Source organism: Ylistrum balloti, unplaced genomic scaffold (assembly GCF_031769215.1).
Source record: "Ylistrum balloti isolate Yb309-2 unplaced genomic scaffold, AGI_CSIRO_Ybal_v1 Utg370078, whole genome shotgun sequence".
NCBI classification, from domain to species: Eukaryota; Metazoa; Mollusca; class Bivalvia; order Pectinida; family Pectinidae; genus Ylistrum; species Ylistrum balloti.
In genome coordinates this window covers 1,185,610-1,212,941 of record NW_026782116.1, presented here as the reverse complement: position 1 = coordinate 1,212,941, position 27,332 = coordinate 1,185,610, and the positions used below count along the sequence as shown (strand labels likewise).

General features: G+C 34.5%; 1 protein-coding gene across 1 annotated transcript in view; it reads left to right on the top strand.

The window, feature by feature from the left end:
* LOC132549794 (bromodomain-containing protein 3-like) overlaps positions 1–27,332 on the top strand; it is a 37,784-nt gene that overhangs the window by 5,777 nt on the left and 4,675 nt on the right. The window contains exons 4-23 of the mRNA XM_060213759.1: positions 7–186; positions 1,182–1,328; positions 1,566–1,634; positions 2,008–2,334; positions 2,642–2,884; positions 3,251–3,346; positions 4,701–4,802; positions 8,395–8,697; positions 9,032–9,473; positions 10,972–11,142; positions 11,410–11,535; positions 12,741–12,866; positions 17,820–17,902; positions 20,262–20,643; positions 21,144–21,254; positions 23,772–24,017; positions 24,406–24,515; positions 25,225–25,359; positions 25,759–25,850; positions 26,515–26,659. Of these exons, the coding sequence (XP_060069742.1) occupies positions 7–186; positions 1,182–1,328; positions 1,566–1,634; positions 2,008–2,334; positions 2,642–2,884; positions 3,251–3,346; positions 4,701–4,802; positions 8,395–8,697; positions 9,032–9,473; positions 10,972–11,142; positions 11,410–11,535; positions 12,741–12,866; positions 17,820–17,902; positions 20,262–20,643; positions 21,144–21,254; positions 23,772–24,017; positions 24,406–24,515; positions 25,225–25,359; positions 25,759–25,850; positions 26,515–26,659 (3,636 nt within the window). The remainder of the gene's footprint in view (positions 1–6; positions 187–1,181; positions 1,329–1,565; positions 1,635–2,007; positions 2,335–2,641; positions 2,885–3,250; positions 3,347–4,700; positions 4,803–8,394; positions 8,698–9,031; positions 9,474–10,971; positions 11,143–11,409; positions 11,536–12,740; positions 12,867–17,819; positions 17,903–20,261; positions 20,644–21,143; positions 21,255–23,771; positions 24,018–24,405; positions 24,516–25,224; positions 25,360–25,758; positions 25,851–26,514; positions 26,660–27,332) is intronic.

The window sequence follows — 27,332 nt, the reverse complement described above, 5'->3', positions numbered from 1 at the left end:
TCACAGAACGATTCCGACATGAATGATGGAGCATCACCAAGTTCCGTAAACCAGAACTCTACTAGCAATGGACGTAGTACCAATCAACTGCAATATCTTCAAAAGTCAGTCATGAAGGCTCTGTGGCGGCACCAGTATGCTTGGCCATTCCATAAACCTGTAGATGCAGACTCCTTAAACTTGCCTGTGAGTAAAGTAAAACTCTATGTGCCAAACCTGAAATATATAATGCATGCCAGTCAAGTTCTTGATAGTCTCATTGCTACTTCTAATTGTAAAATACTTGAATGACAGTTTCTTTTAGTAAGTAGGGCATATTACATGAGTGGTTCTTAATGAAATTTAGATAATTGTGAAATTTAAAGCAAATGAGTTTCTGATATCTTCATCCTTAGGCTTTTCACAATTGGGAAGTGGCCTCAGTGATCCAAACTGAAATATGGTCCAATGTGGGTTGAAGGATTGAGATATTCAACATGAAAATGGAATATCCTTATCCTTTTAATCAAATTGTGAAAGAGGATTTGTATTCACCCAGCATTTCATGATCAGGGCTTTTTTTTGGGGGGGGGGGGGGGGGGTGGCAGTAATTTTACCATTGTACATCATGGTTACTTTTGTCACTGGCTTGGAATGGAGCTTTTTACCTCATTTTGGGGAGGACATTTTCAGTGGTCATTTCACTGAATAATTTTAGTAAGAATATGAGACCATAATTGGAGAGACTTCCTGAACTTGAATGTAAGTTTGAAAACATATAGCCAATAACATTTGAAGTCTCCTTGGTTGCTAGCTGAGACATCAGCATTGTCCAATCCAACACAGTTTTTTCTATTTGATGACTTTTGTTTATATTATTCTCACACACAAACATACTAATATGCACGAGGGGAACATTTCTCAAAGATTGTCCAAGTATTTATAATGTTTTAGAGAATCATACACTATCTAAAGTACTGTGAATTTTTTCGTTAATCATTTAAAATTGTACACTGCAACTTTCACTGTAAGAGATACCTATACCAATATCCCATGAATTGTTGTGGTCAGGAACTCTGGTCCAGTATGTTGTACCAGAGGTGGTAATCATACAGTGCAACACTGGAGGAGGGTTAAGTCAAGTCAAATTGCAAATGGTTGGTATACACTTATTTCACGTATGCTTTTAAATATGTTCACAGGATTACTACAAGATAATCAAACATCCTATGGATTTAGGATCAATAAAGAAGAGACTGGAAACCAATTACTACTTTTCCGCCACAGAATGCATACAAGACTTTAACCAGATGTTTACAAATTGTTATATTTACAACAAACCTGGGGAGGTAAGCAAAGTTGTTGTCTCTGGTAATTTCCATGGTTAATCAAACTGATTATTACCAATCATTGTAATTGACATGATAATCAAGGATTCTGTTGTTGGAAGCGAGTTACGTCACTCATTTGCCATTTATGATAATTCCTAATTTCTAAGGAAACATTTGAAATTGTCCCATTACTGATGGTTTAGTTTTTAGTTGGCTTATGTATGTTATTTTATCTGCGTGCATGTTTACTTGCAGGATATTGTACTCATGGCTCAAGTGCTGGAAAAAGTTTTTCTGCAGAAGGTTGCTCAAATGCCCTCAGAAGTAAGAAAAATCTTTGGCTCATTACTCATGAAGGGCTTTTAAGGTTACTGGTGCAGTGTCCAATCTTTTTAGGCAAAATGTACATATTTAAATTTTTAACTGATCTGAAAAGATGAGACATGGCCACCTAATTTTGACAGCCAAAGTTTGTTACTTTAGTTTTCAGTTTCACATGTAGGTTCATATGTTGAACAATATTTCCACATGATTCACATTTGCACTCTTAAGAACAAAGAACCATGAATAAAGGGAAATATTTAATATTGATAGAACTAAGGAAAAACAGAATTGTGACTGCCAAAATATTTCAGGATCTGTTTTTTGTTAAACAAAAAATATATATACATTTTATATTTGAACTTTACCTTTGCAGGAAAAAGAGATTCTTCCTCAAGCAAGGAAAACTCCGAAGTCTGCCAAACTGTCTGGTGCTGCAGCCAATAAAGCTCTCGGTGCCAAGCCGGTTGATGCTGAACCAGCTAAACCTGTGCCGCCACCTCCTTTACCCACCCCTTCTTCTACTTTACAACCAACCACTGCAGCCGTAGCCCCATCCTCCACAACAGCTGTGACTGCGGCACCAGCATCAATCTCATCAACAACAACCACATCAACCAACACTGTCATGGAATCAACACAGTTCAACACAACACACAATGCCATAGAGCCAGCAATTGTTCCTCCATCACAACCTATTAAGGTATCCCATGGTTTATCAGTTTTGTTTATTATCGCCAGTCACAGCTACAGGGTGGTAGTCTGCTTTTCAGAAGCAGAACTTGGAGGGAAATCTTTCAGTGTAATGCACTAGATACTACATTGTCTATGTATTTGTCATATGGATAATCCTGGAGGGGGCCATGGGCTCTTGAGGTAAAACATGTTATGAGCATGTTAATGTTAACTTTTGCTATTTTTTGTTAATTCTCTTGTTATTAAATAGTTCAGAATCCGCCATTGTTTTGCTGGTGGCACTATCACTTAAGAACTTTCTACTAAATTTTCAGACAAAAAGAGGAGTAAAACGGAAAGCTGATACAACAACCCCAGTTGTGTCCTCCTCACCATATGATCCTGTGTTTGATCCAAGTCCCAAAGTAGAAAAACTGGTTTCCCCAAAGGTTACTCCAGCGAAGGTTTTGTCTACTAAGGTCCTCCCAGCAAAGGTTACACCTGCGAGGAGGGAAAGCAATAGGCAAATAAAAAAACCAAAGCGAGATTTACCATCCGAAGAACCAGTCGGAGAGCAGGTAAATTTCATGATTTGGTTTCATGGGTTTCTTTTTGCTTCTATTTCAGAAATGACAACAATAATGAGAGGCCTTAGTTTCTGACACTGGAACCATTCCAGAATATCCATAACGGACTTTGTTGCGTATACTTTATTATTAATGTTCCAGATCCGCCCATAAAATGTGAAGACCCTTCAAATCTTCAAATCAGTTTGATTGGCTCGAACAAGCTTCAAACTTCCGTATCAAGGCAGTGTAAGGTCAAAAATTTGTCTAGTTTTGATATAGATGGCAGAAAATTGGATGTTTTTTTCCCTCGATGAAATGACAAGTGTCAAACCAGAATTTATATTGCATGTTTTTATTTATTTGTTCATTTTGCAGGCACAGCACAATTTGAAAAACAAAAAGGGAAAACTCTCTCCACAGTTGAAGTATTGCAGTAATTTTGTCAAGGAATTGTTTGCCAAAAAGCATGCTGTAAGTTAACACAGTATCAAATTATTTTTTAACGGGTAGATGTTATTAATGCAGTTTTGCTATTTTTTTGTCGCAACAAGTTGTAATGTAATGATAGGTCAACTTATCAATGTATTGTGATAACTCTCGATAACAAAAGGACAATAAGAAATTTTCAAGTCTATAACTGTGGCAATAGTTTCTATTTACTAAAAAAATGCCACTTGAAAGCAAGATTTTTCATCAAGTTATTACCAAATGACTGCAAGCTAGCCTTCGTATATTTATGAAAGCATCCTTGGGACCTTGATTTGGGGTAGCACTAAGTACAAAAAGGGTGCAATCACCTACTTTAAAATGGAAATAGAATTTTAAGCATGAATTGTTGCATCGATGAGAATTTATATCTTAAGTGTTATATCTTTGTTTCTAATGTGATCTAATTAAATTTAAAAACTATAGTTACTCTGGGATCCATGATTTAGATCCTTCCTTGAAATAACTGGTTTCGGTGAACAACATGGCGCAAGGTAGCATTTTGAAAATTGTTCGCACTAAAAAGGACAAAAACAAACAGTAGGACAGCATTTTGCTTACATGAAAATTAATGACAAAAAAAATGTCTCAAAATTGATCACAATTATACATCCCAAAAGTACATGTATATTTGGTAAATAGCTATAAATGTTACCCTACTTTTACTAGTATAGGCCTAATGACGTTTTTTGACATTGATCTGCCAATGATATCAAAAGTATGTCAAACTTCTTGTCAAAGCCAAATAATGATTTCGGTGTTGAGTTCATAAATCAGTGTTAAATTCATTAATCACCTTTTAAAATAACAAACAAATTTGAAATAAGAAGGAAATTATACTAAATTTTACTATTACACTAGGACTTCAAATAAAATGATATTGTACCATCTTGAGTCTGGCAGAGTATGAGTTGCAAAACAATTATCACCAAATAGCATGTTTATGTATAGAATGAATAACATGAAAATATAAAATAAAGTGTAACGAATATCGCTGTGTAACATAATTGATTGTAAATAAATTGTAAATATTTTAACATTTAAGTTAATTTAGCATTTATTTCAGAGTTTAAAAACATTTTTTGAATATGACAAACTATTGCGATAGTATCGTAATACTAATATGATAGCTTTTTTGGCCTCAATAGTCACCCCAAGCAACAAGGTCTTGTGGGCTTGAGAAGGAAAATTCATTTTAAAGTTTTAGTAATTTACGGACAAAGATTTGTAATCTTATTTAATCACTGGTGTATTAAAACTTATTCCAGTTATTCATTATTCAGACATTTTATGTAATATGTAAGGTGTTTGAATTCACATGTATTCTTTGTATTTGCAGAGCTATGCTTGGCCATTTTATAAGCCAGTTGATGCCAATCTTCTGGGTTTACATGATTACCATGAAATTATTAAAAAGCCTATGGATCTAGGCTCCATAAAAGTGAGTACATAGAATGTATTTGAACTAAAACAGGTCTTTATAATTGACCATTCTTAGACTATGTATGTATGAGTATGTGAAATAGTTTTTAATTGGAGGTAGGGGTTGGCAGGGATACCACCATCCTGACCTGTTTCATCTTGTTCTCTCCCTTATTTACATTTCCTTACACAGTTTTTTTGTTTTTTTAACTGCGGACTCATTTCAAAAGTTGAAATTGGTCTTTGATTTGATCTTAATATTAAGGGAAAGCCATGTAGGGGATTCCAGAAATGAGTTCATGGTGTTAAGGTAAAGGTCATTGTTAACATTCAAAGGAAATACCATCCTGTTCAGTGACATAACTCTTTTCTTCCCATAAGGAATTAAAGTTATTGCAACAAAACAGAGTGGAATATGTTCAAGTGTCTTGGTCTCTATGCCTGTTTTGAAAAGATTTCACAATCTGACATACAAAAACATTTCTAGTTGTGGGACATTTTCAGACCAAAGTGTCTTGGATAACCTGAAAAAATTGGGCAAGGGCCATAGCGTTATTGCAATGATTGAGTCTTTAATCAATCAGGTGAAAGAAAATGCCATGTATAATCCCAGTTTGCTTTCTAAAAGTAAAACTGTTTCATGCCATGGCTACACATTATTTACCATTTGTTTATTGAATCAATAAAGAGATTGTTTTTTTTTTCCAAAGCAGTGGAGAGAATAGAATTGGGTTTTGGGAATTCGTTCCAGTAAACATTGAGATTGGAAATGATTCAAATGTGGTGTAAATCTCTGAAACATAATGCTTTTTGCTTTTTTCCAATTTTTTTTCACAGAAAAACTAAAATAATTCAAATTGAGTTTTTCTCCTTTAAATCAATTTTCGCCTCTGATAACACTTATCCTACTCCATGAGAGCATCTCACTGAGAAGGCAAGAAACAAGTTTTGCAGATATGCTAGGGCTGAAATGCTTTTGTTTCATGGCCTCTGAATTGAAATTACATTTATTACGATGTTAGTCGTAGGGATGACTTTTCCATGAACTTTGTGCGGTCTCTGAATAACTAGTATGTATGAAGTGTATCTCTTGAAAATTTGTCGGTATACATCAGATGTCCCTAAGTTTGGTTGTAAAGGAAAGATTTTATTAATCTGAAACTTTGAAACTGGTTTGTAAATATCAACCGTCATTATTTATGTGCGAGGTTGCACATAGTGCAAATCTGGGTTATAGTATGGTGAATGTTGGGCGGGCGGGGAAAAGGGGTACCAGTTTTGTAGAATCAACTCCTCTAGAGATTTTGACGTAGAAGCTTGATACTTTGTAGGATGTTTATATGTATGTTGAAGATGAGCACCTCTTATTATGGATTAATTCTGGACATTTTTCTGAATTTTCCGGGCTGTGGAACTCCGTCATTTTCCACATATAAATCACCTTGGGGGCCCTAGATGTCCATTATCTATTTTTTGAACATCTCCGAATCAAAACTGGCTGCAACTTCTTTCATCAAATGCCTTTCTTCTGCACCAATTCATATAAACACAACCAAACTTTCTCTCTTGTAACAAATATTCTACATATGAAACGTTTCTAGTTGTGGGACATATTCAGAAGATCAGTGTCTTGGATAACCTGAAAAAATTGGGCAAGGGCCATAGCGTTATTGCAATGATTGAGTCTTTAATCAATCAGGTGAAAGAAAATGCCATGTATAATCCCAGTTTGCTTTCTAAAAGTAAAACTGTTTCATGCCATGGCTACACATTATTTACCATTTGTATATTGAATCAACAAAGAGATTGTCTTTTTTTTTCCAAAGCAATGGAGTGAATAGAATTGGGTTTTGGGAATTCGTTCCAGTAAACATTGAGATTGGAAATTATTCAAATGTGTTTATCTCTGAAACAATTTTTTTGCTTTTTTCCAATTTTTTTTTCATGGAAAAACTAAAAAAATTCAAATTGAGCTTTTCTCCTTTAAATCAGTTTTTCACTTAGAAGGCAAGAAACAAGTTTTGCAGATATGCAAGGGCTGAAATGCTTTTGTTTCATGGCCTCTAAATTGATATTACATTTATCACAATGTTAGTCGTAGGGATGACTTTCCCATGAATGAACTTTGTGCGGTTTCTGAATAACTATTATGTGTGAAGTGTATCTCTTGAAAATTTGTCGTATACATCAGATGTCCCTAAGTTTGGTTGTAAAGGAAAGATTTTATTAATCTGAAACTTTGAAACTGGTTTGTTATTATCAACAGCCGGTATTTATTGTCCAGGTGGCATGTAGTATGGTGAAAGTCGGTCTGTAGAATCAACTCCTCCTAGAGATTTTGACGTAGAAGCTTGAAACTTTGTAGGATGTTTATATGTATGTTGAAGATGAGCACCTCCTATTATGGATTAATTTCGGACATTTTTCTGAATTTTCCGGGCTTTGGAATTTAGTCATTTTCCGCATATAAATCACCTTGGGGGCCCTAGATGTCCCATTATCTATTTTTTGAACATCTCCGAATCAAAAATGGCTGCAACTTCTTTCTTCAAATGCCCTTCTTCTGCACTAATTCATAAAAATACAACCAAACTTTCTCTCTTGTAACAAATATTCTAAACTCTCATAAACTCTGCTGACACTCAGATGTCAAGAAAAGATTTCACAATCTGACATACAAAACATTTCTAGTTGTGGGACATCTTCAGAAGACCAAAATGTCTTGGATAACCTGAAAATATTGGGCAAAGGCCATAGCTTTATTGCAGTGATTGAGTCTTTAATCAATCAGGTGAAAGAAAATGCCATGTATAATCCCAGTTTGCTTTCTGAAAGTAAGACTGTTTCATGCCATGGCTACACTTGGTAAGTTTTTGTGTTGGTTAATTATGTGAGAACTTGTCATTTAGATTGTTATAATTGCAGCAGGTTACACAATTTTGTAGGTAGGGTACATTGTACCAGGTATTAAAAGTATGAAGTGAGACGGGGTCAAATTACCTTCAGATTTTAATACTTAACTTCAGTTGTAAGATTATTTAGGTTAACTGAAATACAAAATTTTTAGTACTGCAAGTATAAAAAAAGATATGAATGAGTCTTAATCTCATTATGGACAGAATACTCATCGATGAAGTGTTCATTCTTGAAGAAATAAAATCATGTAGTTTTCTAGCCTTGAAGAAAGGAAGATTTCACTGGTAATCATCCTGTTGTTTCGGCTTCTGCTCTTTTGATATACGGTCAGTTGAATGGCATTGATTATTATACAAAACTACTAATTCATGTTGAATGTGAAGTTTGAATTATAGAAAACTACTGATATAAAGTAAGACCAATGAAGGGTTTCGAGTCCTTAATGTAGGAAAACGTCTTTCTTTACCACTTTTCTACCTATTTAAGTATCCTTATACACGTATGATTGTTGTAGCTGGACTTGGGGTTATGGTGATAAAATGGGCCATAAAGAATAGTTCGCTGAACTGGAAGCAGGACTCTCATTCTATTCTTCAGTGAAATGATAATATCTTGCTGTCTTTGTACAACTGGATAAGATGTGCTAAAAAGGAAAACAACAATACTGTATATATATTTTTCTTTTAATTTTTCAGAGAAAATTGGAAACAAGGGAGTATTCATGTCCTTCAGAGTTTGCTGAGGATGTGCGGTTAATTTTCACAAACTGTTATCGTTACAACCCCCCAGATAGTGATGTAGTTATGATGGCAAAGAAGCTACAGGATGTTTTTGAAATGAAGTATGCAAAAATGCCTGAACTTCCTGACTTGCCAGAAACAACAGGGAATGGGGGGTTAAAGAGTGATAGTGAAAGTTCATCTGCAGAGGAATCACCTACAGATGATGATGACAGTGAGGAGGAGCGAGAGCAGAAGATCAAGGAACTGCAGGAAACAGTAAGTGATCATTGTTTGGAAAGATTTCAGAACTAATGTTGCTGTCCAAGAACAGTGTTTGCATTTTAAAATAAATGAAACATGAATGTTTTTTCGAAGAAAAGTCTTTGTTATAACAAAAGGCTTAAGTGGTTCCCTTCATCAAAGTTAGATGAGGATTTATTTTGTGGCTAAAGATAAAAAGGTAATTTGAAATTAAATTGTTGAAGTGATGAAACTCTTTTAAAGTTTCAGGTTTGACTGCAAATAAAGCGCCCTGTGCATTATAAGTTTTTACAATAACAAAGCTTATTGTGTTCAATTTCAAATCAGACTGATTTTCCCCCTATTTCAGATGAAGCAGATACAAGAACAGTTGCAACAGTTAACAGAAGAACATATGCAAAAATTAAAGCAAAAAACTGAAAGACGTGAAAGAAAGGAGAAAAGACTTGTTAAAAAGAAATCTAAAGTCAAAGAAGATGTGAAAGATAAAGTGACAGAACCTTTAAATGTGCCATCTCAGCCACAACTTGTGCAATTGCCGGCTGCAGACACCTCTAAGCCTGCTAAAAGTGTCAAGACAAAGGCAAATAAGCAGAAGTCGCCTTCTGAATCTAAACGCAAGCGAGCAGGTCGCTCACAAAATAGTTCCAAGAAAAATAAAAGTGCAACGGTGGCTGTATCTCAGTTACAGCCACCAACTCCAGCATTTGATAGTGATGATGAGGACAATGCAAAGCCAATGACCTATGATGAAAAAAGACAATTAAGTTTGGATATAAATAAGTTGCCTGGTGAGTTAAGTGAAAGTGGTTGAATTTTCTTCTGGTGAATTTGCTATATTCTGATAGTTATTATGCTATCGTGAATTGGAAGAATCTTTGTGTAATTAAGATATTTATAAGACTTGAGCAAATCTTTAGATGTAAGCAACTTCTTGAAAATTTTAGACATAAGCAAAGTCTTTGACATATTTGAGCAAATCTTTTAAAAAGAAATCCTCAAAATAGTGTTTTCCTGCAATTTTCAATAAATCAACTATAATACTATATTATATTGTATAAGGATGTCTGCTAAGTTCAAATTTCACTATTTTCAGTGGTACTCTCTCCTTCTACAAATTATGTAGAAAATTAAACTCTAGACACGTGTTAACTATTAATGCATTAAGTATAATTATCACCAAGTCATCGACCATTAAATTACATTGCTGTCCTCAAGTTTGCTTTTCATAAAAGAAAAAAAAAGGCTGGTCATGAAAGATCAAATTTACCCAACTTCACAGTCATAACAGATGCATGCATATTTTCACTAGTTTTCTGAGACCACCCTTTTAAGATCATTCACTTGATTTAATAAGTATGCAAGAATATTACAAAACAATAATCTATCAACAAAATTAAGATGTTGATGTCAAAAGTTAAATTAAGCAATAGCTTGTCTCAAAGAAAAGAGCTTCACAAAGTAAAATTCAAATATTTTTCTTTTCCATAAAGATTTTGGTCATCTATATATAATTTTGATCACTATCAATTGATCATTATGTTACAAGCTAATTGGTGATAAGAATATATATATTACTGTATTTTAAATGCCAGTGTCCGCAGTATTGGGAATAGGGGTGGGAGGGACTTATCAAAAAGTTCAAAAAGAAAATTAGAAAATTTATAAATAAAAATTGTCTCCGCAGCTTCAGACCCTCCAGTCATATGTAAAATCAAACCACCACTTTATCAACTATTTGCCCTACAGTTCTGTAAGCAGGTGACCATTAAATAATTTGGTAGTTGCTTGCTACTTCAGGAAAAAGTAGGTGATAAGTTTCTGGTGTTATTACAGTAGTAAACTATAGATTGATACTTCAGAGTCTTTCAAACTATTTGTTAATAAAATGGGAGGCCTTGAGCAGATTGAACCTAAAAGTGGAGCTCGAAAGCTTTCAGCAAGTAACTATTCAGATTATATAAATATTTAATTTTAAAAGTTGCCAGGTGTTGAACTGTGCTGTGCCTTGGTAAAGGTTAAGATCCCTACTTGTAATGATTTGATTACCGGGCAAGAAGATACAGAACCATACACTTAACTATCAAAATTTGTCACCGAACTTGGTTGCCATCCTCTTGCCATATAGGTACCTATACATATATACTTTCTGGGCACGAAAATAAAACATACTATGATATTAAGTTTGCACTAGTTTTGTATTTTAGATCTCTATATGATTGGCATTATCAACTCGGTGTAATTGTTCTGTCATGATAATATCCTTACTTGTAAAATTTTGTTTTACAGGAGATAAATTAGGAAGAGTAGTGTATATAATACAATCCAGAGAACCGTCCTTACGAGATTCCAATCCAGATGAAATAGAAATAGACTTTGAAACTTTAAAACCTTCAACATTACGGGAATTAGAAGCTTATGTGATGTCTTGTTTAAAAAAGAAAACAAGAAAAACATACAGTAAGTATATGTATTGTGCAGATGAATGAGTGAGCAAAGAAATGTAGTTATGTTCACAAGGTGTCATTTTATGTATTGCAATTTAAATGTCTATCAAAAGTTTAGTTTCAGTATAAAAATGAGTGTTTTTTAACCATTGTTTTGAAAGTTGTCATTCAGTGCTGAATTTTATGCATATGTAGCATGCATATCACATTTACTTTCATTGGACTTTGATGAATCAGTGTTTCCCCTATAAATAATAATTTGAAATTTGGTGTAAATCAGCGAAAAAAGGAGCTGGAAAGTCTCGTGAAGAAGCCCAGAGTGAAAAGAAAAAGGAGCTAGAAAAACGGTTACAGGATGTTCAGGGTCAGCTAGGAGGATCGCACAAGAAAACTGGTAGCAAGAAAGGTAAGTCTACATCTTATCTTTCAAGCGGTAGATTGCTCAAAATATTGTCCATTAATATGCCAAAAATTTGGGGTTTTTTATTGGGGAAAAAAAAGACCACCAAACTTTGTGAGTGTGTTGGAATTAGTTCCAGTAATTTTGTTTGGGTGATCTACTTTTGAATGATCAGTGAAGCAAGCTGTCTCTGAAGGAATTAATTCCTTGTTTGAACGGAGAAACAGTGTCTTTCAAGGAATATTGCTTTTCTTAACGAGATATTTTTCTCAGGTGCATCAAATACCAAGTATAATGAATTTTCTTGATGATAAAGCTTCTGAATTTTTTAAGAATTACAGGAACAAATTTAGAGAATAAAGTTAGCTAACTTGTCATATAGCTAGTTAAACCAAAGAGCTACTTTTAAGATCTTGTCTAGTTTCACTTAATTTGGATTTGTGAAATTTCTGGGAATTTGGAGGACATGTAGGTGTAGGAAGAAGTTTCTTTAACATGGAATTTGACCTTACTAATCAGTCGCAAAGTTACATAATGATAAATTAATGTATTCAACCATTTATATTTATTATATGGCAGGAGTAGTTGGGAATATAGAGGTGTCATACTTGTTAATAACAACATAATTACAGAAGTAGATTTAAGTAAAAAAAAAAATCAGCTGCTAAACCTGTTGGTCAATATGCTGGCTCAACTGGTCCAAATAAGACTTTTTTATGTCCAACATGTGGGTCAAATGTCCTTGAAAGGGCATGGAGGCATTTGCTACAGAAAGAGCCATGTAAGGGGGTCCATGGAGGTCTCCTTGGAAACGTTTTTAAAAATTTTATGCAGAGACAACATTTCGGTACTTCCTTTAATAACAATTGCCACGTATAGTGATGAAAATAAACATGTTAGTCTAAACTTTAAACTAGCCTGACATCGAGTTAATGGTAAGCCTAACTGTCACAAAGCAAAATAAAGTTACAAGGCTGATGGACCATATAGCTAGCAGCACAATTTACTCCTGGACTATTATTTTAGTAAACCCTACATAATTATTTAAATGACTGATAATATAGACAGAAATCTTTGAGGAAATTGTTTGTAATACTATAAAGTTCACATGACATGGCCACATTTGTCCAGTCTGCAGGTAATTGCATTATCAATTTTTTGTATGGTAAGGCTACAAGTTTATTGATTTACCATTTTGTATGGTTACTTAGATGATGGCAACGCAGCAGATGGTGGGGCCAGTCGCTTGAGTGCCAGCAGCAGTAGTTCATCCGGCAGTGACTCCAGTACAGATAGTAGCTCATCCAGTTCTTCCGATTCCAGCGACTCTGAGTCAGGTTAGACCACCTCTATCCAGTCTTGGCTTGCTCTAGGGGTCATGAATAAGGGGTTTGTTGATGGTCCTGCCTTTCATTGTGGTAAGGCAGGTGAAAGGGGATTGGGTTAAGCTGCAGGATGACATGTTTATCAAGCAATGCTACATAAGCCTGCAAGGATGGAATGGTTAATCACCGAGAGTGGTTTTGGTTATATGCCTCATGAAGTCTCCTCTAATCGAGTCATAATCTAGATTTTTGATTGCAGAAGACATTCAATTTTACTGCAGTCGCGCACCAAGTGGGTCTTGAAATCCGTTGTCGTTGATAAATAATATTGCATCTATTGTTGAAATGGACATTACAAGGTGTTTGTATTTGGTTTGGCTAAGAGTGCAGAATGTGTTTATTGTTGGGGCCAGTTACACAAAACATGCTGGTGTTGAATACTTTGAAATGCCACAGAACATTAATCATCCCACTCATTCATTTTTAAGAGCCATTGAACATAGTCAATCATGTACAGAATGCAGGTTCAAAATGTACAAGTTTTCATTTAAAGATCATATTATATGTAAGTGTGTGTCATTGAATAAGGTGCTTATTGTGTTCATGTGCGGAATAATTCGCAATTGTAACCTGACTGTTAGTTGGCATATGTGAGAAAAAAGTGTATGGTTGTTCAGATTATTTATTGTGTGATGTGATGTGACATACTTTTTGTGTTTGTAGAATGAACACTTGTCATGATTTGTTACTTTTAAAAGAGCAATCAAGTATTGATATCTGAAAATTTTTTGGAAGATGAAAAGATGTAAAGTTCTTTCTTTTCTTCGCATTTCTTATCAATAATGAACAAGGCTAAGATATGAAAGTAGTAACTATGTTGATGAAAAGTGCTGCATTTTTTTTTCTTTTTTTTTATAATTTTTTTTAAAGTTTGTTTCCTTTTAATTTATTTATTGAAGAAAAAATCTATACATTGATATTGTTAAGGCACAGGCCCCATTATTTCATTTAAAGCAAAGTGTCCAAAACATCTCTCATTTATTCTCATTTGTTGTGATAGCTCATTGGTAATAATCTTGGGAGAATTTTATTCCCTGCCAAATATGAATCTCGTTCATCCTGCAAGACTTTTAAACTGCTCTCATTTTGAAGTAATTATAAATCATAGCTGTTCTTAGTTTGATGAAACCAGGAAACACATATGTGAAAAACAATATCCTAATTTGGGAAGGAATGGAAATCTAGTTAAGTAATAAAAGTGATGTTACTTAAGGAAGTCTTGCATGACAGGAACAAGATGAGTAAATGATGGGAAGAAGCATAAGTGAGCTGGCCTCATCTTGAGCAATCAACACATCTTTGCACTCCATGGCTAGAATCATGCTATTAGCATTCCTTTCTGTTGTATTACAATATAAATTCATAGATCTATCTTTTTGGTAAAAAAGTGTTTGGAAAACATGATGCATGAAAGATTTTTAAATGGTTTTGTTTAAAGGTCTCTACCAATAGTATTGATTATTGATAATATTTTGTGGCCCTTTCGTAGTTTTACTGTGTTTGTGATGTGCTCATTTTAATATTTTCTACAAAAGTTGTACATAGATTGGTGATAACTTCACCTAGGTATACACAGGTTCTTTTTGTAATTTTTTTAAGCCATGTAGTCCTGCGTCTCATCAATGTACATAGTAATTTGCATATCTCATCTTGTCTTTAGTACATATTGACTCATGTGAAATAAATAAACATTTAAATAAGATTTTTTTTTACTTTTTTGTCCTTCTTCATGAGCAGCTTGTTTTGTGGCTGTGCCTCCATAAGAAAACATTCTGCACTCCATGGTTGATCTTCCTTCAAACTGGGCTACGGTTAGGCTGGGTTGATATTTTGTTGCGATGTACACAGGTTTATAAAATCTTCATTATTGTCATATTGAACAGAGAACAGTACCGAGACGATGCTTGCAGCATGTGAATGACACTCTTCATAGAGGGATGTTGCATACCTTTTGTCTGTTGTCCCTTAAAGAAGTTTCTATATGGTGCACGAAAAATGTTTGCATGCACAATAATGATGAAGGAAAAAAGATCTTTATGATTTTCACAGGAATTGAAAATCTTCATCCTTGTTCTTCAAATATGAATGCATGTTTATCTATGAAAAACAGTTCATGTGAGATTTAATAGTGTTGCGTACATATTTCAATTTCCAGAAATGAAAGCAATTAAAGTTTGATTGGAATACCATGAACATTGATAAAAAGAAAATTGTGAGGTGGAATGGTTACATGTCTTATATCAAGATATTAACTTAGGCTTGGACAAAAGGGCATGCAATGTTCTAAGTGGAAATTGGCTGACTGCTTGAATACATTTAAAACTGAACATTCCTTCAAGCTATTAAATTAGAATAGCTTGATGGTACACTACAATTTTCTCATTTGATGTATTCATTCAGAAATCTCGTGAAAGAGAGGAATGGTGTTGTCTTCCAGCAAATACTTTGAAAAAAGAGAGAGAGAAAAAATATCAATCTGCAGCAAGTAGCTTATACAAAAAGAAGTAGGGGTTGGAAAATTTACAGGGGCCAAAAGAAACTGATGAGGCAGTCAAATCGGTAATATTCACAAAGTATGCTGAGTGTTGATTTCACCTAAGTTTCAGCATTTGTTTCTATTTTCATGATAAATAGAAGTGAAGTAATTACAACAGATGCATAGGTCTATTGTACTGTGCAAAATAATAAGGTTCACAAGTTGTAAAGAATCACTTACCTAGTGTTGCCAATATTTGTCTCATACGGAGTCAATATAAGCTTGTAGCAATTTCCTTCTCTGACAGATTTTGATCAACCTTTACACAAAGGTCTATAATATTATAAGTGCACTTTGGAGATTGTTGTGTTTCAGGGGGTCAAGGTCACCCTTGCTATGTATAGAAAATCATCAAATGATTCAATTTAAACACTAAGCAACTTCAACTTCATTCTTTCACAGATTTTGGTCAAACTTCATCCAAAGATCAATTAGGAGTATACTTTGAACATTGTTGAGTTTCAGGGGCCAAAAGCCACCTTTGCTATATATAGAAAATCATCAACTGATTCAACACTGAAACTTATTTTATTTTGTGGCAGGGCATTTATGTCTCGTAGACATTTTCTAGTTTTTCCTTAGAAAAATAAAATTGTTTTCAGTACCAGGGTACGTTAATAAATATGCCATATGACATGCTATGTCAGGTTACTGAGTAAATATTGATTGTGTTTACAAATTTGATAAAGTATTGAGAGTTAGCGACTTGAGAACATCTGGTATGGACGAAATATTTCATTAAGTATAAAACAAGGCAAAACTTGGGAAACCATTTAGTTTGTCTTTAGGAACTGTCAATTACATATCTGAAGACAGCCTAGCCATATCAAAGTAAACATGAATACACAAAACTGATGCCAAATCAAAGTAAACATTCACTTAGAATTGTAATCTTGCTTGCAAACCTCTCTCAGAGTCCTATGAACCTGTACACTTGTGCTTCTTTTAAAATACTCCTAGAGAATAATAGGTACACTGGTGTCCAATGTAAAATGAGAGGATTTATCTCTGAACATTGGTCAGCCTCTAGCTTGAGTCTGATTGGTTGCCATAAACATGTTTTAGAATCCGAAGAACATTTACATGATTGCTGTGGTCTGTTTTCTTTAAGAGTCCAAAACTTGTAAATCAATCACACTAATACTCTAACTTTGTAGTGAAGTTCCTGATAGTGTTCTTGTACACACAAAATGTGCACAAACTGTACATGAAGTCTTGGGAACTGGCATTTTATCTTTGTCACTGCAAGCTAAGTCCTAAAGGCTTTGACATTGTTTAATGATTGAACATTGAAAGCAAACTTTTTAAAAAAAAAAAATTTTTTTAAGTTTTCTTGGAGAAAATATTGCCAAATTTCTTCTAGTATACATTTTACTGGGCCATTCTGTTAATAAGATGTTCTATTTTGGAAGCAAAGTGCTATTAAAAGGAAAACAAAAGTTGCAAGAATACATGTTGAGAGAAAAATTCAATATGTCTTGATGTCAAGTTATTTAGTTCTATGTACAAATCTGAATTGTAGTTAGAAGTTTCGTGTATGACAAAAGAGAACAAAGTGTCATCTTCGAAAATATTTGCAGAAAGATGTGGAGCACAAGATTTTCACAAAGAAATCTCTTTGAAACTTTTGAATTCAAATTTAAAAAAAAAAAAAAAAGATCAAATACTTTAGTACACAACAAATGCATCTTGTTTACTCTTTGGATATCCTCTTGGATGTCGACTTCGAACATTTTAAGAATCCAGCTCATTCAATGAGAAACATGCCATGGAACATAGAACCAATGCTTTATTTTTGGTTGAATAAATACAGCAAGAATAAACCTGCTATTCTAGGATACAAGTCTTGATCTTTATATTGAAGAAGACACCATAATTCAAATGAAGAAGACACCATAATACCATTAAAGTAATTTCTATTATAACAAAAATAGATACAGTGGAAAAAGTAAAACTGAGAAAAACTCAATTGTGACAAGCTTATTTAGGAATGGTTAGAATGAATAAAGGTGTATGACTGCAAGCATTGAAATTCAAGAAATTGTCCAAAAATTTCAATTTACATAGGGTAATGCACCGAATAACATCGCTACACACATTGACAAGAGTTTTTTAGTGAGAGATTCTCAAATGACATCTTAAAATGAAAACGCGCATGAGAGATACACAATTGACATTTTAAAAAGACAACACCACCGTGACCAAACTACAATGCTGTAACCTCTTGACAGGGTTCTATTCTTCAAAAGTAACATCAGAAAAATATTGCAAACAATGAAGTGGACTCTCTGGATTACTACCTGAAACCTAGCGTTGTGAAGGAAACCCATGCCCATGTTACCAAGAAGCAATCATATTCACTATTTTAGGATCACCAAACAAGAAGACAAAAGGTCATTCAAAGAGAGGCGGAACTCCAAAACAAGGCAAAGGGAAATTCAATAAGCGGCAGGTAGGTACAGTGCAACATGTAGTTGAAGACATTGAACATTGTAGCAATACGAAATAAGAAATAGTCATAAATCAGAAGCAACCCTCGAGTGATTTGTGCCAGATGTTTGCTGCAAGGCCAATGTTAATTGCATAAGAAAGACAGCTGTTTAAAATGATGCCAGGTATATTCATGGGGAATAGCCATAATTCTGTAAAAACATCAGGCGTTGGTCTTTGAATATTGATAAAGGTTTAACTGTACTTTTCCAGCTTAGTGTTTGATGTAGCAGGGGGTAGAGCAATGCAGCTGGTAAGGAAGAATTGAATTGTCTAAATTCTGGTTGAGGATCGTTAGAAAAAGAGAAATGGTCAATAGGCAGTCATCTTGGGACTTTAAATATTTACAGTTTGTTTATATCATTTTTCAATTCTGATGTGCTTTCCTATTTGTCCAAAGTTATGCTTGATCTTCTTTATATGCCTTCCTGTCAATCATTAAGTGTTATTAGTGCTTGAGATTTCCTCTGGCAGTTTTCAATTGATTTCTTTCAAAATTGGTAGCTGTAATCACCATTACATAAAGTTGTATTTTTCTTAACTTAATCGATTCAGCTGTATTTGAAAATTCCTGAATAGCATTTTGGTTTGACTGTTACTTCCCATTGTTATCGTAATGTCAGTTTTTTGCCCTTTGAGGTTTTCACATCAAAATCTTGTCCAGGGATCAGCTCCATCAGTTTTCAACTTTGTAGACTATAGAACAATGATTGAAATTGTGTATTCTTAAACTCAAAGTTCAATACAAGGGTCTCCTCACTAAGTTTTCAACTAGTTTCTCTTAAACTTGGTATTCTTTTCAGTCATTACATAAAATTGTTTACCTCTATTCTATTGTGATTTTGTTAATACTTATGTATGGTCTGAATTAAATGAAACTTGGTATGTAGGTCTAATGTAACACTTTAAAGTATTGAAGAATGTAAAGGTGATGATCATTGGATGGGTTTTTGGGAGATGGGATGATTCCTTTCTTGCTTGAAATTGCAGTTCTGATTATTATTCATTATTCTTCTTCTACTTTCCATTGTAAAGGTTCTCTCATTTTTCTCCAAAACTATACATTGGATTTTCAACAAATTGAGGAGTGAAAATATGGCTTCTAGTTTTCTAGTTGTGCAAACAACTTCTGTTTTCTGGTATTGCAAGATGGCTGCCATTTTCTGGCTCCTAATTGGCCAGTACCTTTCACCTGTAACTTTGCTCTATTCAGGGCTTTGAGAGGAGAGTAGATGGAAAAGATAACTATAGAACACTCTTAAAGGTTTAAGTCAGGGTTCCAGGACAATGTCAAAGTTTATTGTTTAAAATCTTTCAAAGGTTTACTCTAGCCTGTTCCACAGACCTTCCTATCATGTATTGAAATTCTTGAATAATGGAAGGGGTAGTTTGGGGAACATATGTTACAGGTCCTATTACATATAATACATGTTAAAAAGAGTTATTGCCCTTGGTTTTTTCATCATTTTTATCTTGTCTTAAAATGTGTTCTCCAAGTTTTCAACTGGTCTCTTTAGAACTTTGTATGCTTTTATCATTTAAACATCCTGCACTGTTATCCCTCCAGGCATTTTGAACATAAAAATATTACCATCACCGTAATTCTGCATATTCAGCAAAATGATGAATATTTCTTTAGATCGGATATGCATGTATTGTTCTGCCCTGGGATCTTGTTAAAGTGATCAGCAAATACAATGTTGCAAAGAAAATTCAATGTTTGCTTCTCTTTCCAAATGCCATGCGCAATGGGTAGGTTTCTTTTGTTTAACAATGTTACCATATCATTTAATCATTATGTCGATTAAACAAATAAATAAACCATAAGTGGAAATGAGAAAGAAGGAAAAAGAATCATTTTAAAGGTCTATGAAAACTGGAACATGATAGACATCAAGATCTCTGGTTGAGCACTTTTTAACGGGTAATACAGGTTAGCTTGAAAATGTGATAAAAGCATGCTTACAGAGTAAGCTGAAGCAATTTCTGACCATGTTTGGCATGGCATCATTTGTTGTCGAGTGACACGTGTAGATGACTGACCTTTATTTAAACTTATGAAAAAGCTTACTTTAATTACTAATAAAGGGCTCAAACAAAATTTGAATATCATTATTTTGAATATCATTGTTATTCATATTTTAGAATATTTCAAAATCAATTATCATTTGTCAATAAGGGAAGAGATGAACATTTTGAAGTTTATTAATTGTAATTGGATGTCAGCTCCTCATAACAGTTAAATGACCCTGGCTGTTGAACAAATAGACATGTGCCATATTTGTCTGCCCCAGAAATGAAACATGAATTTGAATATGTAGATGCCACCAAATGCTTCTGGACCCATGTCGCCACCAGTGAAGATTACAATTGGTGCAGGGATGATGTCGCCAAAGCAACCACAGCAACTGCAGTCTCCACCCCCACTGGTTCAGACACGCCCCTCGATGCCTCCAGTGATTCCTCCAGGACAGCAAACTCTTCCACCCAATGACCACTTTTCATCACTTCCTACAGACACTGGTGGGTATGGGCAGATACCTCCCAGAATGGGAAAGTCTGACCCTCTCCAGTTACCTGCCTATCCACCATCTACACAGCATCAGATAGCTCATCAGCCTCAACCAACCCATGTACAACCTACATCAGTGGTGGGCCAGCCAATGTCAGTCATACAACAGAAACCAGCTTCCCCTGGCAGAGGTATGTTCACATTAATTTTTCTATAAATATAAATGAAAACTTGCATGTTTTTAGTGGAAATTTATGAAATATAGTACTGAATTTTCTTAATGGAGAATGATTTGTAATGTTCAAAATGATACAAAAAGAGTTATTTTGCCTTTTTTCACAAATGTACTCTTTTAGTTATCTACCAAATTTAGCAGAAGCCTATCTACAAATGATGAAGCATTACGTTATCCAAGTTATTTGAGAGGTCATAAGTGTTAGAAATACATAGCTCCAGCTATGCAAGGAAACTGTTGTTGAAGCTGAAATCAAATGTCAATATAAATGTAGGTGTAAATGAAAGTGTATTACCAAGACCCGACACTGTCTTGCCTATTGTCATGGTTTCATATATTTATTTTAGTGCAAGTTGTGTTTTGTACATGGGTAGTACTGCTTTGGGTGACCTGGTCTGGTTGATAGTGCCAAAGATTATTTGAATCTGTTAAATGCATAAAAGCTTTCCTCAACAGTACCCGCACCATCAAGACCAGTGACTCATTCGCTGCCACAGCAGCCTAGTCGACCTAGTGCCATGGCCACAGCAAAGCCTCCGTCAAGACCCATAGCTTCTAAACCAGTCTGTAAGTATGCACACAGGAGCATGTGATAGCCCACTGCTAAATTTAAAGAACCACTGCATATGTTTAAGTGTATTGTTTTCATACAAAGCTAACATAAGTTAACATAATGTAGACATACTCAAGTGTTACTATTACTTGAAAAAATTAGTACCTGTACAAGCATGCTTTTTATTAGCCTGTTTGAGTTTGGGACTGATCAGAAGAAACAAAGTGGCTTCCTGGCAGCCATTTTGGATTTGGAAGGTAAAGATTATCCTCGCTTTTTCTGCAAAGGAATGTTAAATATTTTATCATTAAGAGCGAAAACAATGTAGAGAAGAGAAAAGAAGGGAAAAGATCCAACTTTCAAAGAGCCTATAAAGATCAAACAATGGTGGGTGCCTAGATCCCTGTGGGGTCTCTTGTTTGAAAACAATATCTTGTATAATAGCAGCCACCATGCCCAGTGCAAGAACATAAACACATTTGGATCGGTAAGATGATTAACAGTATTGGGTAGGATCACATCTTGTGCGACCAAAATACATGTGTAAGAAATGTTTTTTGCGTGAGCCATTAAAAATATTTCATATTTTATGTTTGACCATTTCAAGTCAAAAAAATGTTCCATAAATACCATTAAAATGATTCCTCTCTTCCTTAATGCAGTTAATCGTCACCCATTGCTGTAAATAGTCTAACCCCATTTGGAAAATTACTGTACCTTGTGTTATTAGGCAATCTGGGTTTTTCATAAGAGCCGGCCGCCGCCCAATTTGACCGGCTACTTTGATCATTTGGCTGCCTACACTAACCCAGTTCCGTAATAATGTTCCGTGCACGACTACACCTACACGGCAGACCAGCCTCCTACTTTCACTAAACAGCCTACTACTAACAAAATTATGGAAAACCCTGGGCAATGCAGTGGACCCTATTTACACTTGCTTTACACCAGACATAAAAATGGTTTCCCAGGACAATACATATTTTCAAACTTCTAGTTCCACCAGTGGGATTGAGCTGAAACTTGCCTGAAATCATCCTGACCAAGTTTTATGATTTTTCGGGTCCGTCTGAAATCCAATGTAACCCCCATTGTCTCCATCTTGATAACATATTTTAGATTTCTCCTTGAATCCACTGGTGTCAATGAGCTGAAATTTTGTGGGAATGTCAAGACACTGAAATCAGGAGTATGCTTTGCCTTTACTTCTAAAATAATCCGAACTTTGAACCATTTAATAACTGTCCTTACTTCAATATCTACTATCTATATACTTTGAACCATTTAATAACTGTCCTTACTTCAATATCTACTATCTATATACTGACCTATGTAGGTCTTAATAGTCTGATGACTGTTGAGGCCCATGATCCTACTGTTTGATAGTCCAGAAGTCAAAGGTTACAAAAAATAATTTTCCTCCAAACATCAAAAAGACTTCTGGACATGATATTTTACCAAAAGCAATGTTGGATTGAAGGATTATCAAGTTTGCTCAAATGAATGACGTTGACTTTTTTCCACATTGTAAATACATTGCACCTGCATATGATATATTTTTAAAATATGAAATAGATGTTGTTTGAACTGCAATTTGATATATCAAGATCATCAAATTACTTCATGTCAGTAACCAAAAGGCCCAGGATATTTGCCCAAAAGTATACTCCTCTAACGTAAGAGGGCAATGGTTTGCTGATTTCTTAACTCGCCTTGCCTGAAGGTCATAGGGGTTGATTGTCTTAAAATGCTCAGATGACACCATTGATTGTTTAAAAATGCTCAAATGACACCAGAAGATGAGCATCATTAAATACTATATGTAGACTGGAATATACCCAGTACTGTGAAAATTATCATATAAATGATAACAGACTGAAATCAGATGGGCAGTAGACTGGGTTACCAGGTCAGATGACAAGGTAACAGTTTAACTATTTTATTGGCAAAGATTTTGTTATGCAATTATTAAGCAAAGGACACCAGAATCAAATTATCAGAAGTTGTAGGTGAATGATGTTTAGTCTCAGGAATGAACATGTTTGTTTAGGAAGTCGCTAGTTGCATAATCCAGATAAAAGAGGATTAGGAAACTTAAACTTTCACATCTCTGCTTTATATTTAGCATTATGTTCAAAAAGCATGAAACGGATTCATTTGATTATATGTCCTACATATTTTCCAATTTCCAAATAAACATGTGCTTGTACTTAACAAAAATGTTTGTTTACAGTACTTCAGTACTTTGATTCTGAACAAGGCCTTTTTCAAACTTTCCAAGTTCCACCTGTGGGATTCAGCTCCAGCATGCCTCAAATGGTTCTGAGATGCCAAAATCCAATATTGGTGCCATGAACGTCATCTTTTAAGCTCACTGTTGCCATTGAGCAAACATATTGGAAGAATGTAGTGAAAATGAAATGAACTGTGTTTTTGTATGTGTAACTGATAAAATATTTAGCATTGTTTTGATTATTTAATTTATCACTGTTCACACTACCACTACTGACGACAGTATCTTGTCATTTCAGCATTAGCAAACCATGTTGGAACCTCACGTCCATCACCTATACAGTCACCTCCCATTATTGTGAGTTCACCTGTCAAGGCATACCCAGATTCCAAACCACTGTCACCCCCAATGATGATGGAACGTTCACAATCTCGAGGATCAGAGCAGATGACACGTTTTTTCCTTAGTGATGAAGACTCGAGCAACAGTCCCAAGCATAGTCCACCAAAGAATGCCCCACCAGCACCTCCAGGAGCAACTATTTGTGAGTGTTCTCTGTAACAAAGTCTCATGGTGACTTATTGAAGCATACGTATACGAAGCATAAGTTGAAAGGAACCTAATTTTGTATTAACCAGAGTCTGATATCAGATGTGGTACCAAATAGGGCAAATGCAAGTTCTAAAAAATCCTTCTTCCGTACATGGGCGTTGTCCCAGTTTGGTCTGAAGTAATTTTCATCAATGATGAAGCTGATTTCTGTTTTACTGAAAGGCAAGGACCCAATAAGGAATTGAATTTCATAAGTTGTTTGTCATATTTGAAATTCTTTGTTAAATGATTGAAAGGAATTAATGATACATTTATTGAATTTTGATATTAAATGTTCACATAACAGACAGGTTGTACTAGAATTTATTTGTACATTTTAGCTGCGAGTGGTGTAGGTATATCGTTTGGAGTGGGCAGCAATAACACAATGCCAGGTGGAGGTGATCCTGGACGTAAGCCAGACAAAAACATGCTTTCTCAGGTTAAAAAGGTGAGATACAAAACAATTTGAAAAAATTATATAAGACTGTTCAAATTTCAATCCATCCTTTAAACAATTCTTATCCTTATTTCTTGTGAAGTACTGAATGGATCTTTTGAGATCAATAGGGAAAAATTGCAAACAGACGACATCTTGGATTTGACAGTTATATGGTCACCTAGCCCATAACATGGGTTTTCACAGGATGCTTGGGTTTTACTCTATATGAAGACCAATTGGGGATTTCCTTCCTTGCCCACAAGAATGATTGATATAAGTTGGAATAACTTAAGTAAGATAAAGAAATTAAGGTTAAAAAAACAACATACTATTAAGGTTGCCGGACCAACAGCAATAAAATTTGTCTTAAAAAAATATGTTGATCCATTATATGAACTATTTATATGAAAATAGGATTACTGACCCTAAATTGTATTACAAAGATGTGTCCCTGAACATAATGAAATCCTATGTAATAAACGGTGTTTCAACGATCAACAGAAAACTTAAACCAGCAAAATAAAAGAAGAGACTTTATAATTGAAATACTGTATGGTTATCTTCTAATGATGTAATTAAATTGAGCTATACAAGTGTGATGAGATATTCCCAGATGCATTATCACTATTGAATTATGAATGATTTTTATAATGCACATGCAAATGTAATTCTTATATTTTGATTCTTTGTTTCAATGAAAATCTCTTGCACTTTACAGGATCAGTTAAAACTGAAGAACGCGGGGTCTTGGACCAGTTTAGCAAACATGGGAGCTGCCCCAGCTTCATCAAAGAAGTATACATCCCAGAGTTTTGAGATCTTCAAAAAGCAAGCCAAAGAAAAGGAAGAAAGGGTGAGGAATGAAATATCTGTTAAATTACTATTAGTATTGAAACTTTAACTTTGTTACAGAAGAATGTCTGATTTGCGTTTTGTTCACTTCTGTTGAACATGGAGCTGAAAATTATTACAGCTGTGTATATTGGTGTTACTGAAGTTTGAGTTTTCTTAATTGCTTTCTATCCTGTTTTAAGTTACACATGTCCTTTCAACCTCATCATCTTTTAATGTAGCAAATGGTTCTGGCTTTTAAGATTATGTGTTGAGCTGAAATTTATTATTCTCAACATTGTCTCGGTGTACCAAGCATTTTCTCAAAGATTTCTCACCTTTTTCATAGTTTCCAATTCTTGTCCTATACTGGTAAATGTAATATATTGTTGATTAAGATTATAACGAAATATTTTAACAGGAACGAGCATTTAAAGAGCAAGCAGAACAATTCAAGATCCAGAAAATAAATGCTGAAAAGGAACGCCATCGGCAGGAACAAGAAAAAATCAGGTATGTGACAATATTTTGGATTGCTTTTTTGTTGATAATGATTCATAACAAACTTCATTACTTAAGTGGAGAGGAGTAAAGGAGAGTAAACACTTGAAGGAAATAGGTTCAAGTCTAGTTAAACAGAGGGCTATCCGGTAAAACATCTACTTGACCCCAACTACCAAACTAAATAATTTTGATATATGGTTTGGTTTCTGGCAGATGATGCACTCCTAAGCAAATGATCAATTTAACTTTATGGTTGGTACTGTTAAACAAAACTTAGAGTCCAGGGGAGGGTAGATGTTTTACTGTAATAGCCTTAATTTTGACTTAAGTAAATAGTGAAACTTTTAAATGGGTAATTTCAAAATGACATGCATGTAACATCATTGAAAAGGAATTGCCAAATTTTCTTTGAAAGGAGGTGCTGACTTTCAGGGGATGTGCATTTTTCGTCAAAGGTTGATTTTTTTAAGTATGGATATATCTGGAGTACTATGCAGAGATGAAAATCTTAGATTGACTGATTTCAGCATTTTTGACTGAGAAAATAGATAATCCCATATATAGTTTCCACTACATAAAATTCAGCCTTTGCGAAAATTTTCTATTTCCATCTCGAGTTTGTCAGTATAGGTCATTGTGACTCTTAAGTCATGAATGCTGTTTTATATATCAGGGAAAGGGAAGAAGAGGATGCTTTGGCAAGTGCAAGACGAGCCCAAGCTCTGCAAGAAGAGATACTCAAACAAAAAGAAGCAGAACGCAATGCAGCAAAGCAACGGGAACGCATGAAGGAACAGGAACGACGGAGAAGAGAGGCTGTAAGTTCTACTTGATAAGAATTTAAAGTTGGAAAGATTCAGTGTTGTTTATCCAAAGTTCAATTGTTTTAGGTCATCTGACCAAAGGTCATTGTGACCTATACCAATAGTTGTCCGTCCGTCATCATGAGTCAACCTTTTTCTTGTGAATATGAACCAATTTTGATTAAACTTTCTATGTAACCTTAGGTGAGTTTAACAATGGAACGAATTAAATCTTAATTTACAATAATTGCCCTTGCAGTTTTATTACTTTGGACATTTTTAACTTAAGAATTTGAGTAATATGAACATATGATGATGAGACTTGGTATGCAGCCTTATGGCAATAAGATCTCAAGAGGAGTTTAACAATGAGACTTATTTGACTTAACTTAAGTGTTATGGTCCTTACCAGCCGACAGTTTTGGCCCATGGGCCTCTTCTATTGCCTGTGCATAGAGGTATGAACACCATGCTGCAGTTTGGCTTTTCTTTGTTATGACATCGAAATTATTTCATTTCCGAAATCATATGTATGATTTATATGGAAATACTTATTTTAAGTAAGTATTTCCATAAATTCTTGAACTGAATTAATTGTGAAGGAAGAAAGTATCTACAAATAAGTTGGATACTATGATAAAAAAGTAATTATAACTACTGAGTAGTCTATAAACGAGATTATCTTAAC